General features: G+C 41.1%; 1 protein-coding gene across 1 annotated transcript in view; it reads right to left on the bottom strand.

Annotated features, from left to right (window-relative positions):
* Window positions 1-1124: 1124 nt before the first annotated feature.
* The window catches only part of scarf2 (scavenger receptor class F, member 2), a 34854-nt gene continuing 11288 nt past the window's right edge, over window positions 1125-24690 (bottom strand). The window contains exons 9-11 of the mRNA XM_049578485.1: window positions 24467-24564; window positions 8653-8808; window positions 1125-6564 (exon numbers count right to left, since the gene is read on the bottom strand). Of these exons, the coding sequence (XP_049434442.1) occupies window positions 5330-6564; window positions 8653-8808; window positions 24467-24564 (1489 nt within the window). The 3' untranslated portion in view covers window positions 1125-5329. The remainder of the gene's footprint in view (window positions 6565-8652; window positions 8809-24466; window positions 24565-24690) is intronic.

Genomic DNA, 24690 nt, shown 5'->3' with positions numbered 1-24690 from the left:
AACTAACTGGTTAGGGTGCAGAAAATACCATGTTTTGGCTTAAAATACTTGGTTTGGACGCTATGGTGGCCGTGTCCCGAACTGCATGCCTGGGTTCACACCTAGGCGAGACCCACCTGATGAGAAACTCAGCTCATATACATGTAATCTGAACTACACTGTCACATATCCGTGGTTTGCAGAAACATACCATGCCAACATTTTCCTCTGGCAACTGGATTGGAAAGTGCTGATTAAAATGTTTGATTTTCTATAGAGAAACCAAGGAAACGGAATCCACATTGAGCAAATTTTTTTAACACTTTTTATCTTTTTAAATTCGTCTGTAAAGGTCAGATCAAACATCCATTTGTTGTCAGCATCAAGACAAGGCTAAATCAATATAGGCAAGTCCCCGATGAGTCCAGAAGTGGATCGTAAATCAGAATCAAGTTCTGCAGTCCTGAAAAGTCTGAATACAACTCAACGTTTCTGTACGACTTACACACATGTACACAGTAAGTAGAACACTATGTCAATAGAGTAGAATCTAAAACAAAGCAGCTTTGCCTTCTGGTTCCAATTACCCATCACATGACCCATCCATCCATCCTTATATCCATCCATTCATGCTCCTTCATTGCCTTGTGGCCCAGTCCTGCTACATCCCTCTTCTCCCCGCCAAAAGAGGACACATATGCAGCGCGTGATTAACTCCTTAGCACAGAGTTTCCACTGTTTTTCCCCTCATGAAAGGAGCTCTTGTCCCCCCGTCCTGAAGGAGCCAAATGAACAGTTCCCTGGTTCCCTCGGGCTCTTTGAAGAGCCGCTGTGACCGAATGACTCTGAGGACTCCTGCCTCGTCCATGGGACTCGGCAGCCCGGTAGCCCGGAGTCACAGGAAAGGGTCAAATATCAATCAGCATTGCAATGAATCTATTTGAAGAATACAATAAGAGATTTATGTGCTGTATTACCCAATACATCCCTTTTACCATATTGTTGTAGTTGATTGTACACTGGAATAAGATATTTGGAGAAGATGCCAAGAGGAGGTCGTGACCCCATGAGAACTAAGTGAATGATGACTCTCACTGTAAGCAGTTAAATGAGGACGGAGTTTAAAGTTCTGGTTCGACTAGAGCTACATGTATTGCTTTTTATTCCAAGAAGTAAATGAGGAAACACCAATTTAATCACCATACACAAATGGAAATCAAAGTTGCTAAAAACAAAACCATAAAAGACAAAATATACCTTACAGTTGGTAACGTTTTTGCAGCTTTTCAGGCCCTTCTTTACAAAAATGCACTATACGCCTACAAAAACAGGCACGGGCCAGTCAGATAAAAAAAATTGCCACTTCATAATTACACAATGTTATGGTTTTAAGAATATGCAATTGTTTCAACAGTGGTATCATAGTAGTATTGTACAATCCTTTCCGTATGAGTTTTTTTTCCTTTATGGGAGGCAATAATAACAACTGGATGGAACAAGAAGATTACAGATTTCCGGTGCAGCTATTAATGCCATATAATTACACTCTGCGTCATGCAGTTAAGTGTTACACAAACAATAACATCAACAGAGAACAATTACAAAGCCAATGTAAACTTTACAAGATGGAAAGTACTCATACTGCAGGTTTGCTTCAGAGCTCAAAATAAGCAACATACCATAAAAAGAAAAAAAAGCAAATACAACATGAAAGCCAGTTCATTGACACCAAGGAAAACAGACTAAAAAGGTCATATAAGCACAGCTTACAAAGATAATAAAAAGTACACAATGTATACAAGTAGAAAATGTTGAAAAAATAACCAAAGAAATGTGTTGTACCTTGATAAAAACACGTAAAACTGAGACAAATTTTCAAATTAGCTGTGAATGTAAAATATTCCTCAGCCTGAAACATACCTTTGGCACGTTACCATACATACCTATCATCCGTTGTTTATAGCTCATGTTTGGAAGGCTACTTTCAAAATAGCAATCCACCAATAACTGAAATAAAAAGCCTCTTAATAAACTGAATTTGTCCAGTTTAAGTATCCCACCCCAACCCTGTTTTTGGTTTACTTATTGTAGGACCAACACTTAAGAGAGCGATAACGCTCAGGCAAACATGGCTTCTTTTGCTTAAACTGATCCACAGTTGAGGCACATTTGAACACTTGAGGCATGGTACCATTTAGCCTTAAAGTCTTACAATGAAATTAAAGCACCCTGTTACTTCAGCATGAGTCTACTAGCTTAAGATAATATCATCCTTAAGGGACAAAACCTCTTTGACAAGATTTTTTTCCCTCACAATACCCCGATGGCATAAACCAATTCATGTGAAATGACAGTGGCGATATTGACCTAGTTTCTCGACTAAACTGAAAGAGCAGATAAAGACACATGGCAGTCTCTTTCTGTAGTCAGATCTGCAGAGGACACTAACAGCCACTACTTAAACTAAACTATCAATTGCATCTGATTTACTGCGAGGGGATTGTCCGGCAGTATGTTTTCTTAAATACTGCAGTGGGAAACTGCAGATGTTGCTGTATCGCATTGAAAGTAGTGAGTTTAAAGTGATTTATAAGCATGACATAAAGTGAGGACATAGGATAGCTCGGGATTTCATTTTTGGTTTAGTGGTTTCGCTGACTGAATGAAACGTACAGTAAGAGCACATTCTGGTGATTTGGTGTTAGCCGAAGTATGAAAGAGGTTTAAAATGGCCCCTTTTTTTGCAGGAAGATCAAAGAGCTAGTTTGGGTTTCAACAAACCATGTCTGACAGAGTTGGACAAAAGAGAGCTAAGACTTTAAATCCAAAAATGTAACAGTTCTGTAGGGAAGAGCCTTGAGAGCAACACTAAAGCTCAGTGAGGAATTAAAGGTGATTCACAAGCACAGAGGACAATGACTTTGGGGTGTCAAAGGCTACGCTCACGTTACAAGCAAATGTGGCCCAATTCCAATCTTTTTACTTTCACATGCCACAGATCAGACTTCTCCAGAGTAGTTATGACACAGACTTTCTGCTTTTTTCCAATTAGATTTGGGCGGCTGTCATAGGTGGTCCTAAACCTGATACATATCTGATCACTGGCCACGCGACCGAATTCATGTGTGTTTTCCCATATATTGATGTTTTTTAACACCATACTTTACTGCACAAGCACATCACACAGTGTCAGAGTGGGCTGTTGGATCTACAGAAGGCTGACGCAGATGTACTGCTGCTGCAGTATGCTGCCACACTCATCAGCTGATAAAGTCTGACTGCCCGATGCTTTCTGACAGCGACAGCTTGCCTACATTTTGAGTCCTGCCGTGACAGCATTGTCATGAGGTGCCAGCAGAGATGTTGGAATGTAGACCTGGTCATCCTAAGGTTTTGGAGAAACTGTTTCTCCATGAAACCCTCCACATCACGGCCTCACCGCTCCTGGCCACACCCACACCTCTGTCTCACAGCACTACCAGCAATAGCCAGTCCCTCCAGGATTTTACAATGTTGTAATTGCAACAATTGACTATTTGACTACTAATGGCTACTTAAAACGGCTAAAATCTCATTGCATTGCAGAGCTGCCCCACTAGCTCTCATTTATCATGACACTACCGCTGCACCTGAGCCAGAGTCACATACGCAGTGACAGAGATAACTGTTGGCATCACACTACTAATGTTACCCAATGGTTATTGGTAGTGGCTGCCTGTCAGCAGCGGTTCCTGTGAAGTTAAGAGGACAGTGGCCGCTAAAACTGCCTTCACCAGATTGACTGACAGCAGACATTTACTGAACCGAAATAGTGTTCATGTCAGCTCTATGGGAAGAATCCAGTGAAAACAGTGTTTGTATTAATTGATTTAATTTCCCAGCCCACCGTATGGAGACGGTCCTTCAGAGCTCTGTCAAACACATCAACAGCTGATCGTCCACCATCAGTCCTCCACCCCTCTACCATTACAAATACATTTTAATTCGGGGGGAAATACTGAATGCTCATAATAATAGACTCCATGACAGCATCGCAACTAGATTTGCAATCCTCACTTACTACTGCTACAACACTGCAAAACAATGTCTAAAAACACTGCAGCACACGTTGCAATTCTTTGGAAAAGCTGCCGTGAAAACGTTTCAGGCCGCATCAATCACAAAAACAGTTTGTGAAATCCTGGAGGGACTGATAAGCTGCTAATAGAGGTAGAAGACCGAAAGCAGTCCGTTATCCTGACAACATCTGCCCATATTTCTCCAAATGGCCATTGCTCATACTTATTATGCAGAATGATGTCATCAGACCTTCCTTCTATGGTGGTCATTTGGGAGATGAAGCTTGTATTGCTATGTTATTCATTTTTTCCCCCAAATGCCTGTTGCGAAAATGTGATGTTTTCTGTTCAAACTCTCAGCAGAAATCTGTTCACACTGCTGTCAAATATGGGTCACCTTAAACATGAGTGTAAACAGTCTTGGCTGAAAGATCACATCAGGGGAAACAATCAGAATTAAGCATTAAGACTGTAATGCGAACATAGCCAAATTAAGCTGATTAAAGAATAGCATCCCTAATAATGTGGTACAATAACCTGAATATTGCTCTGGTAGCAAAATATAGGAGGAAAATAAAAAGGTGCTTTCTTTGCTTCTCCAACAAATGACACTGAACCTATTTAAGTGTTGCTCTTAATTAACAAGAATCAAGCAGACCCTCATCTGCAAAAACAGCCGAGACATAAAGAACGAGGAGGGTGGCTTAAGGTATAGAACTGTATTAATGCATGCTGGTCCACAAACAAAACAAACAAAAACAAAATAGCTTGCAATCCTCAGAGGATCTAATTTCCTTGTTACTTTTAGTACCCTTAGTACCTTCGGAGAGCGTACATAAAAAATAGCTATTTTTCCGACACCTGCATTGCAAATTACAGTTATGCAACCTCAAAAGCAATGCATATATAAATATAGTGGTGGACATACTGCAGAGGAATAGAGATGAATGAACTATGGATTATGTCTGTGCACCACCGTTCTCACAGTTGTGTCCGGCGTAGCCACAGGTCGTGGTGTGAGATCGATACATAGTCGTTACACAAAAAAAAAAGGATTCTTGAAATGAAATACTATGGTGTATAGAGGTCATTATAATACAACTCACCAATACGACTCAACAGCCCTCGATTTAAAAAGCATTTCTCACTCTTGACTGGTCCTGGAGTCACAGCACGCTCACACAAATGTCAAAATTCCTTGATTGAAAAACTACGTGGTTCACCGTCCAACAAATCCATTTTAGTCTTTTGGAAATCCATCGCAAACTTTGGCCACTTGTCTTTAAAAACGCTTATTTCACTACCTGTGGTGGCATAATGGCTGTCTTTTGCTGCGGTGTTTTACTTTCCGATGTCTCCAAAGTACCCTCTTTGCCTTTCTTCCTGGGTGGTTTTTTTATGGGAGTCTTCTTTGGTGTGGGATCCAACATCGGGTCCCCTGCCCTCGAGCCGTTCAAGTCCTGCTTCTCCGGGCTCTTGGCTTCAGGGGTCCCGAAGTCGGTGGCGACGGGTGCCACCATCTTCTGGAGGCTGCTGGAGGTGGGCAGAAGGGGCTTGGTGGAGCCCTGCTGGCCCAAACTGCTGGAGGGGGTCCTCTTGGCTTTCTGTGGGGGTGTTGGCTTCTCCCTGTGTCCCTTGGGTGTGGAGAGACCATTGGTCTTCGTCAGACCTGTCCCCTCGTTCCTGTTGATGCTTTGGGTTTTCTCCTTGAGCTGAGCAGCCAGGAGCGTGGCAGCCTCAGAGTTCATATGAGGGTGGATGACCTTGGGGCTTTTGGGTGGCTCCTTGGGGGTCTCCTTTGGGCTGTCAGTGCTCTTCTTCTCGGATGAGGAGCTGTGGAAGTTACTTATCTTCTTGAGGGCATTCTGAACCACGCCATTGATGTGCTCCATGTGACTGGGACTGCTGTGCTCATCCCCAGACTTCTTACCTCGCAGAGGTTTGTGTTTGCTGGGGGAGCCATTGACGTCTGCCTCCTTCCCCTCTTGTTTCTTCTGTTGCTCGCGGCTCCTCTCCTTCATTTTCCTCTCCTCGCTCCTGGCTGAGCCATCACTGGAGCTCCTCTTTTTCTCTTTTGGCACTGCAAGTGCCTTCATTCCCCCATGCCCCTGCTGCTCTGGCTGGGGAGACCCTGTAGTATTTCCATGTATCCAGGATACTTTTGGCTTAGTGGACGGGTCTGGTGGGCGGGGTTTGGGCTTGCCGGGTGAAGGTGGTGGCTTTCCATTGCGTTTCGCCTCTGGTGTAGGAGTGCCATCCCCATCTTTGCCACTGCCATCGTCCTCCTTGGACTGCTTGGAGAGGCGGGCGATGCGGGCGTAGAGGGCTGCAGTAGTGGACTCAGAGCCACTGGTGGAGCCTTCACTGTCAGAGGACTTGAGGAGGGGCTGCTCACTGCCTTCTGCTTTGGTGACACTGGTGTCTTTCAGGGAGGTGTACTCCCCTGCATCATCCTCATTAGGGACAGCTTCTGGCTTCTCTGTTGCTGGGCTGGGGCTGCGCTTCTCTTTGCTTTCATTCACAGATTCTGTGGATCATTGAAAGATCAAGAGGTATTAGTCAAAGATTAGCGATTAATATTCAAAATTAAAGTGTCTTTTAATTTCACTTTTTATACAAATGGCTAATTAAACAGAGCAGATTATATAAAATCCCATACACATTATCAATTAAAGAGAGATTAGGTTACTTATGAGAGAAGTAACACAGTATTCTTCTTTTAAATGCCAAGTGGAATTCATAAGCAATAAAATTAAACTATTGCTTAAATGAATATACTTAGACATCTGCTAACAGAGAATTTTTGATACAACTACTCAGTTCAGTTGCCAGAAGAAAATATTGGCATTGTATATTTCTGCAAAGCACAAAAACATTACATTTGTGTTTCATGTGTCAAATGAATGTTACTAAAATGATGTATATTAGCTGAATTTGTCACTGGGAGCTGGGGAGGATGGTGGATGATTTATTAGCTAGACCCCGGACAAGTTGCAGGCCACCGCTTAAGACCAACAGAACAACAAAATCTGTTGTTATTCAGCGTGTCACTGCTGTTTTCAGAGGCTTTTTGCCACCAAATGTGGGTGTTTTTAGGGTGCTTTCAAACCTGCCCTGTTTGTCCCCCCAGTGCGGACTAAAATGAACAATGACAGCAATATAGTCCACGATGAGCAGCGCTAAAATCAACCTGCGTAGTTGTCCCTCCATTGTGACATTAGAAAGTGTCACATTTATCTTGCAAGTGTGCTCTTCTTCAACGTTTGCTTTACTTCCTGGATTTTTCCCACATGGAAATTCCGACCAATCAAGAGCAGCCTTCTTGCACAGGCATTTTATTTGGTCCGCTGGTAAATGCTGCCGTGAGAACACGAACCAACTCTAGGCAATTATGGAACTTTGTAACAAAATTAGTCGCTGATTCGGACCAAAGCAAGACGACTAATTTTGGTTTGCAGAAATGTACAGATGATTTTTGGCTATTGAGTTGGTCCTCTAACTTATGGCAGCTAATGTTAGCCAACTTTGAATGTAGTAGATATAGCTTATGTCACTTACATAACAGATTCTCTACTTGGTCTATTACTGTAGTTTTATAATTTACCATCATCCTGTGATCAGCACACCGTATGAGACTGCTGTATATTAATAAAATGTTTGATGTTTACTTTTGTGATGTTTTTCATTTGAATCAAAGACCTAAGAATAGAGGGGGCTGTATGTTATGTGGATTGTAAAGCCCTCTGAGGCATATTTGTCATTTTGAGCAATGTAAATAAAATTGGTTGTACAAGACAAGCAATCAAAATGTTGCACTGTCTGTAGAGAACGGACTACACATCTTGCCATCTTGTAAACAATGTAATTTATCTGTGACCTTCACAAATAGCAACATTTCATTGTATTCATCTGTATGGAGACATTTTGTTTTCTTCCCACCGACAAAGCACTAACACATATTTAAAGACTGATATCTGTGCCACTTCATTTGCTAATTTGTACAAACATACTTGAGACTAGAGTGGCTCCAGTGCAACAGATCCTATCACTGCTCCTCTAATTCAAAACCCTTTTGGGATGTTTACAGCAATTATTTTGTGCCCAAGGCTTTTTAATCAAAAATCAATTGTCTCAAAGCCCTTGAACCGTTCATGAGAAGAATGAGAACCAAACCAAAGTACTAAGTGAGCACTAAAAAAACCATCAATCACTCGACACACGCAAAAATGCACCAAAACAAAACCTGACTTGCAGTGTCAGACTTCCAGAATAGAAACTGATGGAACGGGTGGTTTCCATCAAACATCAAGGAGTTAGTCATTGTTTGGATTTGTGCCATGTGCTGACTTGACCGTTCCATTTCCTGTTTATACTCTCCTACTTCTTGGAGCAAAACCTGGACCTAGATGGCATATGATAAAGAAACTATCTCTCTAATGAGATTTACAGAAGTGGGTGAGTCACTAAACGGTCACACTGGAGATCTTGACTCCTTCAGGAACCTCTGTCTGTCTGTGTGTATGTGTAAAGGTTCCTACGTGTCATTGACAAATTAAGGATTTATGTGCGTCATTCCAGATAACTAAACTGTTTATTTGTTCTGACGATGACTCACCTTCATGGGGCACACAGTAAACTGGCCCCTCGTCTCCGCTCTCGAAGGAAGAGAAGGACTCCTGGGACGACCAGGAGGAGGGGGAGGGCTGCTCGGCCACTGAGGGGGGCTCGATGAAGCTGCAGTTGAAGGTGTTCTCTGGGTCGTGGTGGGCTACTGAGAACAGAAAACAAACGCAGAAGCCAAAAGGTCAGCCAGAGGGTATTGTACCGTATTACAAGAACAACAGTCTGTTCTCACTCACTCTCACAACCACTGCAGAGAATGTAGAAAGTGTTGGTTTAAGTGAGTCTGCGGAAAAAAATGGGTTTTTATTGGTTGTTGCGAAACAAATGAAGATATTTTTATGTATAAGCTGTTTTTAAATTTTGATGCCCAAAGCAACTTTTCCCAGAGCTTTAGCCATGGAAGGTTAAACAATAAACAAGAAGTACCGCTCTGACCATCATACAAGTTAGAAATACTCAATCAACCCAAGGCTACCAGCATTGTTTTTGGTGCATCTGCAGCTCCTTGTTGACCCAAACAACTAAATAATTCATTCATTTATGAATCTCTACAAGATGCTAAAGTTCAAATTCTCATTTTAAGTAAAAATAAAGTTGCATCTGGATGGATGAGCATTTTGGGAAATTCATGTTTCTCTCTGACAGGGAGATTAGAAGATCAATATCTCATCTCATTCAATACAAAGCTAATAGAATGGTACAGGAATCAATGCCGGACCTAGCATATTCAATGCCCCAGGCCAGCTTCCTCCCACATTAAGACAATACAGTATTTTTGTCTTATCCTTGTTAATGTAATGTGCCTCAGTTGGCTTTTACCTTTTCATTTTCTCTTACTCTAATCCTCCCCACATACACTCCACTCCACCATTTCCCTTTTGTCTGATCTTGTTTAATGTAGAGGAGACACATGGATCAGGGTTGTTTGTATGTGTATGGGTGTGTGTGTGTGTGTGTGTGTGTGTTTGTGTGTGTGTGAGGGGGTGGATTTAAATGCTCCCCTCTTAATGTCACCTCAGGCAGCTGCCTGTGTCACCTAGGATCTGCCACTGATAGTAATGAGCGCTAAAACCTAGAAATGGAAAAGCATTATAGCACTTACAGTGTTCTCATGTTAAGTCAATGTTTTTTTTTGAAAGGAGTTTTTGCCTGAAGCAAGGTTTGTGGCTAACACAAGCTGAAGAGGTTTTAAATTTTGTTCTACGACATAAGATACGTCAGTAGATACCCAACTCATGAGTCTGAAGCTTTTACGCATCTTGAAAAAGGTGCTTGCTAACAAGTGGCTAAATAAGACTACAGAGCGTCATCACACCGAACACGCCTTTGTAGCTTTGTTGTGGCAGGAATGTTAAAGCCTCATTTCCACAGAGCAATACCGTACAGTTCAGTTCAGTACGCTTTTTTCCTGTTTCCGCTGTGAAAAGTTGTGGATGGCACCAATGGAACCGTTCTATACTGTCCCCCTTTTTGGTCCCCCCTCTGTTGGGGTGCCTAGCACACAGATCTGGTACTAAAAGGTGGAGCTGTGAACACTGCAGTCTGATTTGTCAGTAGAGGACGGTCAGTCTGCTCAGGGCTGAGTTGTGGCTGGTTTTAACGCTAAGAAGAATACAACTATAAAATGAAAGGATGTTTTGCTGCCTGTTGCAGCAGCTGGAGTCACAGAAAAAATAATTCACTGGGCCGACTGCCGGCGACTTTTAAGGTGGAATGTTAACTTGTAATGTTACCCAATGTATGAGTTGACAACATGAATCCATCATCCCACCTTAAATTTCACTGTGACAACTCTGATCATTACTTTAGTTTTTATTGTCTCTCTTGGATGACATACACTTTTAGTAGTTATTAGTTTCGACCGGATTATATCCCAGTCCTCGTCCTGCAGCCTCGTTCTGTGGATGATAAATGAGGCACAGACTGATAAAGGAGGAAATACAGTGAGTGTCGCACGGAGCAGTCAGTGACAACAACCCTGCCCACATTTAAGGATACTGTCTGTGGTGGAAACGCTAGGGTCTAGGTACCATGTCTGAAGGGTTACTGTTGGTTCCAAAGGTACCATATCAAAAGTGTTAAGTGAAAACAGGGCTGAAGTCATACAACTGTGGTGTAGTTTGTTCATAGCCCTACATTAGATTTTCACTTTTGGCAATTGCATTCATGCTTCAAAATCATAAAAGTGGTGCTCATTTGTGAAGATTATCTTGCTGAACATAATATCTAAGTAACCTCTGCTTGCTACAGAGCATATATTCTTCAATAATGCAAACTACAGGGCTTGACGCTAACTTTTTTCCCAAGGAGCACATGTGCTCCTAAGTTGAAAAAGTAAGGAGCGCACAAAGAACTTTAGGGGCACAATGTAAATTGATCAAATAATGTGTTTTCCATAATAAACATGATGCAAATAGACATTTACAAGCAAAATTATTTAATGAATTTGTATACAAAATGTACAGAAAGTTAAAATCATCAAGTTTTGAAAAAGTATTGCAATTTAATTTTGTCTTTAATGTTATTATCTTATATATATTATCTTTGCAATATGATTATCTTATATAATGTTATTACTATCCTAAAACATTCTCCAGGTCCTCTGAAACTCTGCAGGACTTAAGCCTCTTTCACACAGAGCTTTAGCGGTGCCCACTGCGGGGTAGGGCGCAGAGGACAGGATTTGGGGGAGTACAGGCTCGTTCAGGAGCTACAGCTCCATGGTGACCGCTTCCGGGTCTACTTCAGGCTCTTCTCTGCTATTGGACGCGCAGCGCCAAGGTGTCGTCACAGTGCTTTACGGTGAAATTAAAAAAAAATTCAATTCGAGCGCAGGCTGGCGGCACGCGCCGCTCAGCTCGGCGGCAGAGCGGTGCGCTCTTGTGCCGCGGTAGCACATACACAATGAATGGGTTTGTCGGCGGAGGTCTGCGCTTTGCGCGCTCTGTGTGAAAAGGGCTTTATTTCCACCCTGCCCAGCAGCGGTACCGTGGCGAACGGTCCCTAAAGGCCTCTACACATGATCAGCTGTAAAACCGCTTTGCGCTGGCTGTCCCATTGTTTGTCTATGGAGAGGGCAACAACGCCTGACAAAGCGGCACCGCTACCCTTGGCGTCGCGCACGATATTCATTGTGCCGACAGTGGCTTGGAAAACTGCCCATAACCGTGTCACACGGGGAAGAGAGAAGAGGGAAGGCGGCTGGAGTTCCTCCAACATTTGCGGTTAGATTAACATATTTTTTTATTGACAAAAATATAGGCTGCTTTGGCTGATTTTTTTTATGCACACATATGCCCCTAAATATTTTTTACAGTTCGCACATACCTATTTTTAGTTGCAAATGCGAGTGAAATGCTCGCACTGTCGAGCCCTGAAACTACAATGGAAAAATCCCATTGGCCTCTTGTTGAGGGAACCAGGACGATACTAACTTCCAGGGTGGCAAACAAAAGAGGGCAAACATCATCCCTGCACCACTGTAAAAGGACATGCTTACTTAGAATAAAGACTGGAAACAAGGAGAACCAGACAGTTTGTGAACAAAAATTTGTAATAACTGAGAATCTGTCAATACAACAGCAATACATAGGGAAAAAAGCCAATCTGATATACTAACAAAGTCTTGTTAAAATGTTGCAATGTCTTCTTGAGTATTTAGGTGTTGAGCAAAATGAGCCACAAGTGGGTTCTTTCGTCATCTTCCACAGAATCCTCTCCCTTAACGATATGTAGGTCAAGTCATGTTTCCCTCCCTCCTTCTCTTCCTTCCTCTGCTTCAGACACTGCAGCATTCTGCTGACCTTACAATCTCAGGACAGCTGTGGTTTCTGAGGGATACTTGCGGCCGATCATCCCATCTGGCGTGACTTCTGGCTTAAACTGTACTGGGCGTTAACTTGACATGACCGACCACATCAGTTGCTCCTGTTTACATGCCCGATGACACATGGGTCCATCCAATTGTTTAGACCTTAGATCAACCCTTGAGTGGAAGAAATCCCCTTACTGTACCAGGACCCTGGCCAGGAATAAATCCTAGCTCCTTAGCTGTTGTTTGACTGTAACTAAAAAGATGGGCTACATTTAGTGATCTACGGCCGTTTTTTGCAGACTTGGTGACTTGTAGAAGAACTATCAGATAAAAAAACAGCATTTACTTTGTATTTAATTTGTAATATCAGGGTATGAGAAACCTTTTCCACACAGCTTTCACTGCAGCTCCTCTTGTTAGGGTTAGATGTGCTCATTTTCTTTTAAAATGCTACACAATATCAGACATCTAAAAACATTAAAATACATTTATCTCTGACAGATGATCTGTTTAGTTTACAAGCTGCGGTGAGAGTAATCTCTAAACATGTCTGGTTTATTTTTCATCATAAGCCAGTCTGGTGTTTATCCTCTTGCTTCCTGTGTCCATCCGTCTGCCTCACACCATGTGACTTTCTGTTGTGCCTTTCTTCTTTCAACTGCTTTCAACATTTTGTCGAACAACAATTAGATTTAGTCATGATTAAATCAATGTGTACACAGGCTGTTCTCATGCACTCTTTGTATGCATACCTACAAAAAGTGAGGCACCAGAACTCATTTATAACTCACGTAATTGTGAAGGCTACAATCATGTGACGAATGTACTCATGGGAGGAAGTAGTGTGAAGAGCAAAAGTCCATATAAGGACACAGGTTGGGGTAGCGGATGGACTTTCCTCCAGAGACCGTTTCCCACGTGAAACGGAGTGAACTTGAAAGTTATTTTAAGGTACGCTGTTGTGTTGTTATGTTACATTAAGTACATAACTTTACGTTTAGTACGTAACGTGAAGATGCCAAACGATGTAATTTTCTTACCTAAACCTAGCTTACATAACATTACTTTCCTGGACCTAGTCTATGTAACTTTACATTAAGTATGTGACTTTATGTTAAGTATGTAATAGTATGACGCGCAACCACGTTTCTTTTCCTAAACCCACCCTATGTAACTTGACTTTCCTAAACCTAACCTATGTAATTTTACGTGAGGTACGTGACGTTAGGTTTGGTGCCTAATATGACAACGCTCAACCATGTTTCTTATCCTAAACCCAGCTCACAGAACTTTACTTTCTAAGCCCCACCTACATAACTTTATGTTAAGTATTAGGGCCTGACCGATATATCGGCCGGCCGATTTAATTGGCCGATTATAGCCATTAGAGAATAATCTGCAATCAGCCAATGCCGATGTTAACACTTATATTTTCATCACTAATAAAATGCAGGGAATATGGTGTTTTACTTAGAAATGATGTCCTTGTGTTACGTTTTGCACTATAACCTACCTCTGTTAAACTGGCAATAATAAGAAGAACTCTGGTACTGTGAACATACATGTGAATGTCTTAATTCATATAGACTTTGCATGATTATTTTATTTCCCGGAGGTTTACTGCCTTTTTGCACATCATATTTTTGATTTATTTTGTGTTCAAATTGTTCATAAGCTGCTTGTTCCACACAGTTTCTGATATTAAAAGTATTGGAAAATAGTAAAATGTTCTTCCTTCAATATTTATCTTTGTAACAAGAGTTTGAACTATATTTAAGCCATCAAAAGCAGGTATTTCGGGGTTTTTTAAATTGAAAAACGTAAAAATTTAATCAGCCAATATATCGGTTATCTGAAAATTCCATAATATCGGAATCGACATCGGCCCCAAAAAATCCATATCAGTCGGGCCCTATTAAGTATGTAAGGTGACAATGCCTAACCATGTTTCTTTTTACTAAATCCAGCCTACATAACTTTACCTTCCTAGACCTTCCCTACGTAACTTTAAATTCTTAACATATGTAACTTTACGTTCAGTATGTAACGTGATGACGCCCTACTGTCTTTCGTTATACTTCATCTAACCTTCATAACTTTACTTTCCAAAACCTTTCGTACATAATTTTATGTTAAATATGTAACTTTATGTTAAATACATACTTTTCGTATGTAACTTGACACAACCTAACCATGTTTCTTTTCCTAAATCCAACTTGGGGAACTTTACTTTCCTAACCTAACCTACGTAACTTTATGTTGAGTATGTATTGTGACAACGTCCATGTTTCTTTTTACTAAATCCAACCTATGTAACTTTACTTTCGTAGACCTAACATACGTAACTATATGTTACACATGTAACCTTGTGTTATATACACAAAGTGACAATGCCCGATTGTAATTCTTTTCCTGAACCTTACCAACATAACTTTACATTCCTAAACCTAACATAACTTTACGTTACCTATGTAACATGCTGATGCCCTCCTGTCTTTCTTTTTACTAAATTTAACCTACTTTACTTTCCAAAACCTAACATATGTAATTTGTTTGAATACGTTATGTTAAGTACGTACTTTCAGTATGTAATGTGACAATGCCTAACTACGTTTCTATTCCTAAACCCAACCTACTTAACTTTACTTTCCTAAACCTAACTTATGTAACTTAACATTAACTATGTAACCTTAAATTAAAAATGTAATGCAACAATGCCAAATCGTAATTCTTTTCCTAAACCAAACCTAAAAGAGTAAATAACTTGTAAACTTGTAACTTATACAAACTACATACAAACTGTATAAGGATATGTTGGTGTGCACCACAGAGAGTGTAAGGACCTGTTTGTACAAAGCAGTTTTCAAGGATCCTGATAGGTTTTTTTTACCTTCAGGCTGCTGAGTTTTATTATTTTCCAAAGTATCGAAAAATCACTACCTCAAACGGAAGATTTGATTTAAAGATTTGTTGACATGCTAAGAAATAAGACACAGTAGGTTAAGGTTTATTGCTACAATGATCTAAAACCATTGGTCTTTATAATTAGTTTTCACTTATCTAAAACAAGACATCTAAACCTCTGACCCACAAGTCTGGGAGTCTCAGGATGGATATTGTCAACACAGGTGCAACATGTCTACAGTAAGCAAGTATGCAAGTATGGATGTGTGTATACATGGGGATAAAAGACCAAATATAGCAAATGTTTCCATATGAATGCAGAGGGGACTTCCATTCAAGGACATTCATTTATGTGATTATTTAAGGATATCCTGTTTATGAGAATAATGCCACCCTGCTCCCTTTATATGTGGAGTTATTGTTAGGGCTGCAAAAATGACTCTGAGGTCTTCCGTGGCATTCTGGTTGGATGTGGTTGATTGATAATAATATAGTGTGTACAGAAACCAGCAAAATATTTATCCAGAGGCGTGGATGACGAATAATATTTTGCCCAATTTCAATGAGAGGAATAAATAATAAATAAGACGGGGTATGTGCTCTGTCTTCACTTTGCTTGTGTGCAGGGTCTTTACTGTGCAGCAGCAGGCAGATAAGCAGAGACTCTGAGCTACTGAGGAATGCAGAGCAGCCAACCTATGCAAGGACTTCAGTTAAGTTAGTCAACAAGCTAACACATGGGCATTTTGCGACATAACTTGTACGCAGTGATGAACAACTGCTGCCCTTGAAAGCTGCTCCCTCCAGACTGTGGGTCTAGTGGGGCCGATTGTTCTGCAGACTGGACGCCACAGTGATCCCTCCCTACATGGAGGCCAACGCACAACAGGGCATTATTGACACATCCCAGCTGCAGAGCTCCACCACCACAGTTGCTCAGTGGGGGGATGCGTTAACAGACCTGAGGCAGAGGTAGTCTGAAGGCTAGGGAGCTGTAGGGAAAGAAGGTTGCTAGTTCAAGTGCCTGGTCCAGCTGTGGAAATCTGGGCACTGGACGGTGATATTACTTGCCAATAATAAGAAGAAACAATATGTTTCAGCCTGAAATAGCATGTGTCTGGGTTACAGGATGGCCTGTAGAGTCTAAAACAAATACAGTACACTGAGTGACATCTAACACAGTTGATGCTAAGCCTGTTAACCCATTCAATCCCAAATTTTTCCCAGACATAACGCTATCAAAATCATCCGTCACTGAAATTTTCATGGAAAAGTGGGTGAAAAATGTGTTTTATGGGATAATGTGTGCATCTGTGTTGCACTACCACTAGAACGGTCTATCACACTCTAGAGTGACTACTTTACATATCAAACACCCTTACACATATATTGATGCTTTGACAATGGCCTTTTACGTTCACATTTGATGTGCAAGATATCCTTATGTGTCTGCTGTTGACGTTCCAGGACGCACTACCAATACCATGACATCAACAAAAGCATGTGGTTGGGTTTAGAAAATAACATCTTGGTTTGGCATTTGGGGAAGGGAACACTCGGCTCCTAGGTGAAAGTCCAGGATTTGTTGGATCCATCCACCACCCCTCCTACCCACCCTTTACAGACTTTCCTGCTCCTCATATTACGTTGTTAGCAGCAGCATTTCAACCTGACCGCATCCAGCAGCTTATCATACAGCCCTGATAGGTGCCATCTGGCCAACCAGAGGTATGTCATAACAACGCCAAAGGTTACATCCAGCAGTGTTACATACTTCTGGGAAAGGTGGCGATCAAATCATTGACGAAGTCATAATCACTGATAAAACTGTTCCTGTCATGATGTGTTTGCACAAGTTCAGCATATGAATTCAACAGCCTGGCTGGCAAATGGCATGTCTCCCCCTCGTAGTCTACATCTGACCCATGGCTTTCACAGTCACTGAAGACACAACACATTCTCACTCCGACCTCATCAGATATTGACGTTTTGGTCATGGACCTTCCATACAACGTAAAAGGTACCAAGGGTTCGTTGATTGTTGATGTTCTGGGACGCCGTGTAAAGTTCTGCCTGTTACATGCATTGTCCTCTTTCAAAATACACCACGTCGGTACACCACCGCGAATTGAGTTTTCTTTTCCTTCAACAACAAACACACATGGTTGAGTTTGAGGCAACAAAAACATATGGTTAGGTTTAGGAAAAAAGAACAGGGTTTGGGTTTAGAATCTTACAGGATGCTAGTACTGCTCTCTCGGATGAAAGTCAGTCTTTGTTTGATCATTTCCACCTGATATTTGGCCGGGCGCCGTTAAACTATAACCGCAACCAGCCACGTATCATGCCAGCGTTAAAAGACGCCTTTTTTCATTGGTTATGCTGCAAGTCACTGCCCAGGCGCCAGATTACTTTACTTTAGAGTGAGATCGGGCTTGAAGACAGCATCTTTTTGATTTTGAGGGACAACTGTCAGGTTGTATGCATTGTATGCATCCAAAACTTCACTCAAAGTGAACCTAAAAAAAGGGTAGAAGGTTTTGTAGAAAAAGAACTATGTATGTGTAGAAGCACATCTACATTTGGTTGCACTGTGTTATCCCACCGGTCACTACTGTTGCTGTCAACATGTTCGCTAATTCTGTGACCCCACTGAACAAAGTTGAGTAATTGCAAATGCACATATGAATACTAGACACCTTAAAGATGTTGTTTTGTCTTCATTGAGACCCTTTATTATTTCATTACTTTCTGTAAATTCATTGATACATGATTCAGTAACATTTTTAGAGTCTTATAACTGAAAACTTTTTGCGGTCACTATTGCTAATGGTGGGATTTAATAGGTTAACCATCACTGATCACATGTATTTACAGATATTCCTGAAACCCTGCCCTTTTCCTGTTTGTTTCATCTTGATTAATGCAATCAAGAGTGACTTGAGGGTGTGAGAAAGTTTTCTTGAGGCAGCTCACAACTGCATGAATGTGAGTGTTGCTGCAAACACATTTGCAATCCAAGCCAACTTTCCCAGGATAAATAAAGATGAAAAAAGCAGGTGGCGCTGCTCTCAGCCCTCACCCGTGGGGAAGCGTTTGGACACAGAGGATGCAAGGAATGCCGGACAGACGTGAATCGGTTGGGTGTGGAGTAAATATGCTCAGAATGGAATGCCAAACTACAAGCAAACAGCTTAGAGGTGAATAGGTGACCCAGTGTTCATGTAGCTGCTTCTCTGAGGCTAACTATGCTAATAAATGTTGTCTTCCTTACCCACTCCCCCCTCATCCCCTGTTCCTTTTTCATTCTGTCTTGCCACATCTGTTGCCACTGACCCTGGTGTGGATAAATCACAGTTCTGACACGGGCTGGGGTAAATTTGACCACTTCCTGTTTCCAGCCCCATTGGGCCCCCTCAGGAATGCGTGTGTGCAGGACTGTGTAGCCCCAGTCAGAGTTTGAATTTCTAAATGTTGGCAGACCACGCTTCTGTGGGTAGCCCAACAGAAAGCAGAGTAGCAAACATTTGGATAGGACAAACCAGGAAGGACGAGAGACGCATATTAGTTGTGATAGATTTAACTGGGTATGTAAATTTGGTCTCATTTGTTGTCTGGAAATGTGGAAATCCTGACTGTAGAAGACTAAAAATGTATTTTTGTCTCTTTGCTTACAATGTAGACACATTTTACTGCCTTTAAATGAAGATCTGAAATCAAATTTGTGTTAAAAAAAAAAGGCATTTGGCTACGACGATGTTGCCTTTTCATGGCTCTGTCACATTGCCTCACATGTTCAAGCTCTTCACAAACAAGCGTATTAATGTCCCACACTGTGATGACAAAGCCAACTCTGTCCTCGTGCTGTATTTTGACCGAGGCATAATAAAGACAGATCCGAGCTGATTAGAGAATCAGCTGGATAACTGAGAAGGCACATGCTGCTCAGACACGGAAAAGAAATCAGGTCATCAGCTCCTTCCACAGCACACTGACTCCATTAGAGCCCTTTTAAAGAATCAAATTACACTGTTTTGTAACGATGCTTAAGCTGAGGCAAAGTCGAGAAACTGCTGTGCAACACTTTGAGTACCGTATATATATTTTTCAATCAATCATTCATCTGATCTATAAATGTCAAAAAAATGAGAAAGATTCCCCTCACAAGTGCCCGCAGCCCACTCCTCCCATGGCTTGTTTTGTCAGACCAACGGTCAAAAGATTCACAATGACAAATGGGCGACAGCAGCAGATATGACAAGTCGGAGCCCGGGAACAGTTGGCTTTTATTTCTCGATAAATTACTTTTAACGACAAATTGATGCTGACAATTGTTGTACATTAACTTTCTGTCAGTGGACTAATTCATTAATTGACTAATTGCTTTAGCTCTACTGCAAATGTCATCCTGATATTCTGTCAAAGCTGTTGGCTAAACATTATTAATCTACTTCAAAATAGTACATAAAAACCTTTGCATAATTAATACAAATATGCTCCTATGTAGACAGTGAGAAGAATATGTCTATGTCTTGCAAATATTAGAAATTCCATATAAGCGTTTATAAAGTGCATAAATATGTTGTTATTCTGACATGCAGTACATGACAATACATTTAGCCTGTATCTACATAGAGTCACATTGAGGCTGCAAATAGGGATTATTTTCTATTGAATATTTCCTTAATTAATTGATTAGTTGAAATGTCAGTGTTTCCCAAAGCCTGAGATGATGCCCTCAAATGTTATTTGTCCACAACCCAAAGATTTCCAATTTACTGTCATAAAGGAGTACAGAAACCAAAATATTCGCATTTATGATGCTAAAATCTATGGAAGCCAAGGAATGACCACGCGTCCAAATATTTTTCAATGCCATTACTTCGGGATCACGAGTTAATTTTTTCGTTATCTTGAGGAAACAAGCTTTATTTTGTGAGAGCAAAGCTGAATAAAGGGTGTGAAAGTAGTGAATGTTAAAAGTTATGATTGTCACAGCCTCTAATGCAGCCACCTACTGTATAGACCCTTTTGCTGTTAGTAAACAGTATGACATTTTTTGGTGGGCGGGGCTTAGCTGGAGGTAAAACAATTCTCCAAAGACATTAACTAACATTAGCTCTTAAGTTCTGTTGGCTAGTTTTCAACAATGGAGGAAGATGATGCGAGTGGTGCGTTCATAAATACTCATTCTGAGTGGCAGAACGCACTCTAGGCACTCTGTCTGGGGAGACGGAGCAGTAGAGTGCTGAGCGGAGTGAATGTGTCATTAACTTAACCGCTTGTTATTTCATATAGAAATGTAACGCTCAGTTTCTTTGACCAGTAGGGCTCTCATTTTAGTGTAGAGCGTCAGACTGAATTTACGAACGCACCATGTCAGGTCACTCACTCTCTGGACCGCAAGTGTCACTTTAACAAGTAAAAACTGACCAACGGGTCCAGACTGGCCGACCCGTATGCTCTCACTCAGTGGATGGATGATGTCACAGGAAGCTTTGTGGTTGATTACAATGCCAGTCTTACAAAGAAGGACAACACTTGAACGGTTTCCTCCAGTTTGTTTTGCTATCGAAGCTAACGTTAGCTAATGTGCTAAAAAGATAACGATACAGAAAAATCCAATATTCCTCTTAATACCTCTACAGTTTCTGATGAGGTGGACATGATAACCCTTAATACACATAACGTTATTCATCCCTACAACAGGAAATACTTTTTCCCTAACCTGATATGAAGTGTGCGCTGCATATGTGAGCATTTTTCATGAGTCTTTTCATCTTATCGCATTTAACAGTAGCTGTCTTTGTTTTTGTTGACAGGCAGTGGCAGCTGTTATGCAATGAAATTTAAGTTTTGAGCCATGACCCCTTCTATTCCGGCTCCCAATCGCACAAAAAAAATGACATTCTAAGACTCCTATGTAGCCCACAGCCCTGTGGGGGCAAGTCGTGTTTTGTTTCCAGCTACTTCAATGAAGTCCTTGTGACATCGGGCCTAAAAGGATCTATAATAACTCATTCTTTATGATCCCATCCTGTGCCAAGCGTGAACAGGTGTGTCATTGGAGCCTGGCCACTGTTGTGTGCACAGAACCTCTGTGAGGACACCATGTCACTACTTCATTACCTTTACCATCTGATGCAATTAATAACATCAATATTAGGCACTCCTTGATTTGACATTTTTGCTGATCTCTCGTAAACATTAGAAGTAGCCTAATAAGAGGAGACAACCTTTTTGTAATTATTGTAACTATCTCATTAGATAACAAAGCTAATTTTCTCAAAATAAAAAAAATAAAGCAAGTCTGATATAAGTGATATAAGCCTAGATTAATTACCGAGTTATCACAGGATAACGAAGCTTGTTTTCTTGAGATAACAAAATAATTAACTCGTGAACTTGAGATAACTGCATTAAAGAAATATCCAGAGGCATGGCTGTTCTTGGTTTTGTAGAAACCAGAGAATTTTGATTCTGACCTGTGATGCTGTGAACCTTTACTCATTTATTTATTTCTATTTTTTCTTTGTTTGGTTTGGTTTGGTCATATTGTTTGATTCTTTGACATATGCAAATATGTATATGTATAATTTTTTCTCATAGTGCGGACAATGTGTTCTGTGTTGGTTAGGAAATAGGTTGGAAAAGAGGATGTATATGAAGAGATGTGTATCTTCCATCGCCCTTATTTTGTATTGTTATCATCTAAAAAAATAAATTAAAAAAACAACCTCAAAAGCCGATTATTTGAAAATAAAATTAGTTGGCCAGCTCTATGTCATTATAATGAATAATCATTTGTATAGTGATACAATATGACTAATGGGGGCAAGATGACTATCTGTTTATACAAACACTTGAATCTCCAAGGAAATGCGGATAACTTAAGTGTGTATTTTTGGACCCTGAACAAAACCAGCCTTTTTAAACTGTGTGTGGCTGGGTTTAAAAGACCATCATATCGCCTCTGTCTGCTGTAAAAAGAAAGACTGGGGTCACAGACAGATCTGTCACAGACCACGAGACCTCCACATGGAGCAGCAGAGCCACAGCGTCCACCCAAACAGTGCGGCCTTTGATAGCACGTCACTCACCACCACCCGGGGCCCCCCGACAACCACTGGCCTTCTTTTAATAACACAGCCTCCTCCTCAGCCCAAGAAAAATTTTCTTGGGGAAGAAGACGATGGAAACGAGTAAAGAAAAATGGGAAGAAAAAAAAAGGCCCAGTTTAGGGTTGTAATAATATGAACACATGGCATTTGAGGGTGCCAAGAATAATAAGGGGCTCTAAAACCAGTGCATTCTTTTCAAATGAAACCCCATACTCGCCTGGCAGCCACTATACACTTTTCAACCCTATTTATCATCTAAGAGGAAGACTAAGGTAGCACTGAGGGAACGAGCTCACTCTGACTGCAAGTCACTGCTGTCACCAGTAGAGTTTCCATCTGAATGTAGCGCAAATTTTAACCAAATTTTGAAAAACTCAGCCAAATAAAATGCAAATGTATGTGTTTTTTTTTTCATCCACTGCTGTTATGAGAATATCTGGGAGCAGTTGACTGAGATAAGCAGCAGGGCGTGCTATTCCTCAGAATCCTGCAGAAGAAGAGGTCACAAAGATTTAGCCCCCTCAGTTCAGTTTGGAACGCATTCTCTCCGTTTCCACTGTGGAAGGTTGTGGATGGTACCAATGGAACCGTTCTGTACCGTCCCCATGTTTGGTCCCCCCTCTGTTGGGGTACCTAGCACACAGATCTGGTGCTAAAAGGTGGAGCTGTGAACACTGCAGTCTGATTGGTCAGTAGAGGACGGTCACTCTGCTCAGGGCTGAGTTGTGGCTGGTTTTGAGGCTCATGTAAGTGCTGTTTATACTGTGGAGAGTTTTATTATTAAACTGTAACTATAAAATGAAAGGATATTTTGCTGCCTCTTGCAGCAGCTGGAGTCGAGAAAAAAAAAAACAAACAACGAAATTCACTGGGCCGACTGCCGGCAGCATTTAAGGTGGAGCGTTAATGTGTAATGTTACTCAATGCATGAGTTGATGACATGAATTCATCAGCACACCTTAAATTTCACTGTGACAACTTTGACCATTAATTTAGTTTTTTATATTTTATTTATTACAACTTCTGGGCCAGTCACCTGATCAAAAATCAAAAATACTTTTTTTTATTGTACTTACAGTGTGAAAGAAATGTCTGTAAATTAGTGGATGCATTTTATTTAACAACACAACCCAGGTGAAATGATTTGTTTCACTATCGGAATTGGATCACTTCAGTCCGATGACAGTTCAAAAGTCTACAAGAGCTGCACGATGAAATCATTTTGTCTCCATTCAAGTTAGCAGAGGGCCGAACCGGAGATTAGGTACTCAGTCTGCAGAAGTCTCGAGCACGCCTGCTTTTTGGGCCTCACAATGCGGACGTAGAGCACATATTTAACACACCAAAGTCAAACTGGTTTCATGCACGTCTGTGCAACTTTCACAGGGATGAATGGGGCCTGCCTCCAACGCTGTATCCAGTTCTCTTTATACATCCATAATAATAATGGAGAGCACACTGGACAATGGAGATCAAGTTTTTAACAATTACAGCAATTACTGCTCTTAGAAGAGTTCTGGTCACAGCTCTGTGTGAAGACATAAGTGTCTTTTAAGTCATCTGGAAACTATGAGGAGATGATGATATGTCATGAGTGTATGTTATCAATTTTTTGCTGAATCTGTTTCCATTGCACTAAGTTAGATATATCGATACACCAACTTTTCTGACTCCCCACTGCATTAACTTTATTTGCAAAATGTAGAAAAAAAATTTGGCGTTTCCACTCCCTGCAGTGTTACACCAAAGACATTTTTCATATCAATTTTCATATCATCTGACACCTCCATGTCAAAATCTAAACATCATTACATTTATGTCTTGTGCATTTGCTCGTAATGAAGCTCCGGGTGATGCGACTTCAGCAGACTGTGTTGTACAAGCAGCAGCAGAGAGGATGATTACATAAAACACAGCAGCCTCTGGCAGCACTGCGGTGGGATATGAGAAAGAGTTTTGGGGCTTACCGACTACTTTGGGCAGTTTCTGTCGCCTCAGTGGAATACGGGGAAGTTTAGTGCTGATTCGGCTGAATCGTCCACACAGGATCCGCTTGGCTTTTTTGCTGTTGGTAGAGTTGTCTTGGTTAGGATTGAAAAGGGATGACGCCATGGAAATCCAAATGAATCATTCAAAAGAGGCATATTAAAGCTGGCCCTGTGCCTCTTTTGAGGGCTCGGAGGCTGCTCAC

The sequence above is a fragment of the Epinephelus fuscoguttatus genome, linkage group LG6 (genome assembly GCF_011397635.1).
Source record: "Epinephelus fuscoguttatus linkage group LG6, E.fuscoguttatus.final_Chr_v1".
NCBI lineage: Eukaryota > Metazoa > Chordata > Actinopteri > Perciformes > Serranidae > Epinephelus > Epinephelus fuscoguttatus.
Note: the sequence above shows the minus strand (reverse complement) of the source record. Positions and strands in the feature narration are given on the sequence as shown.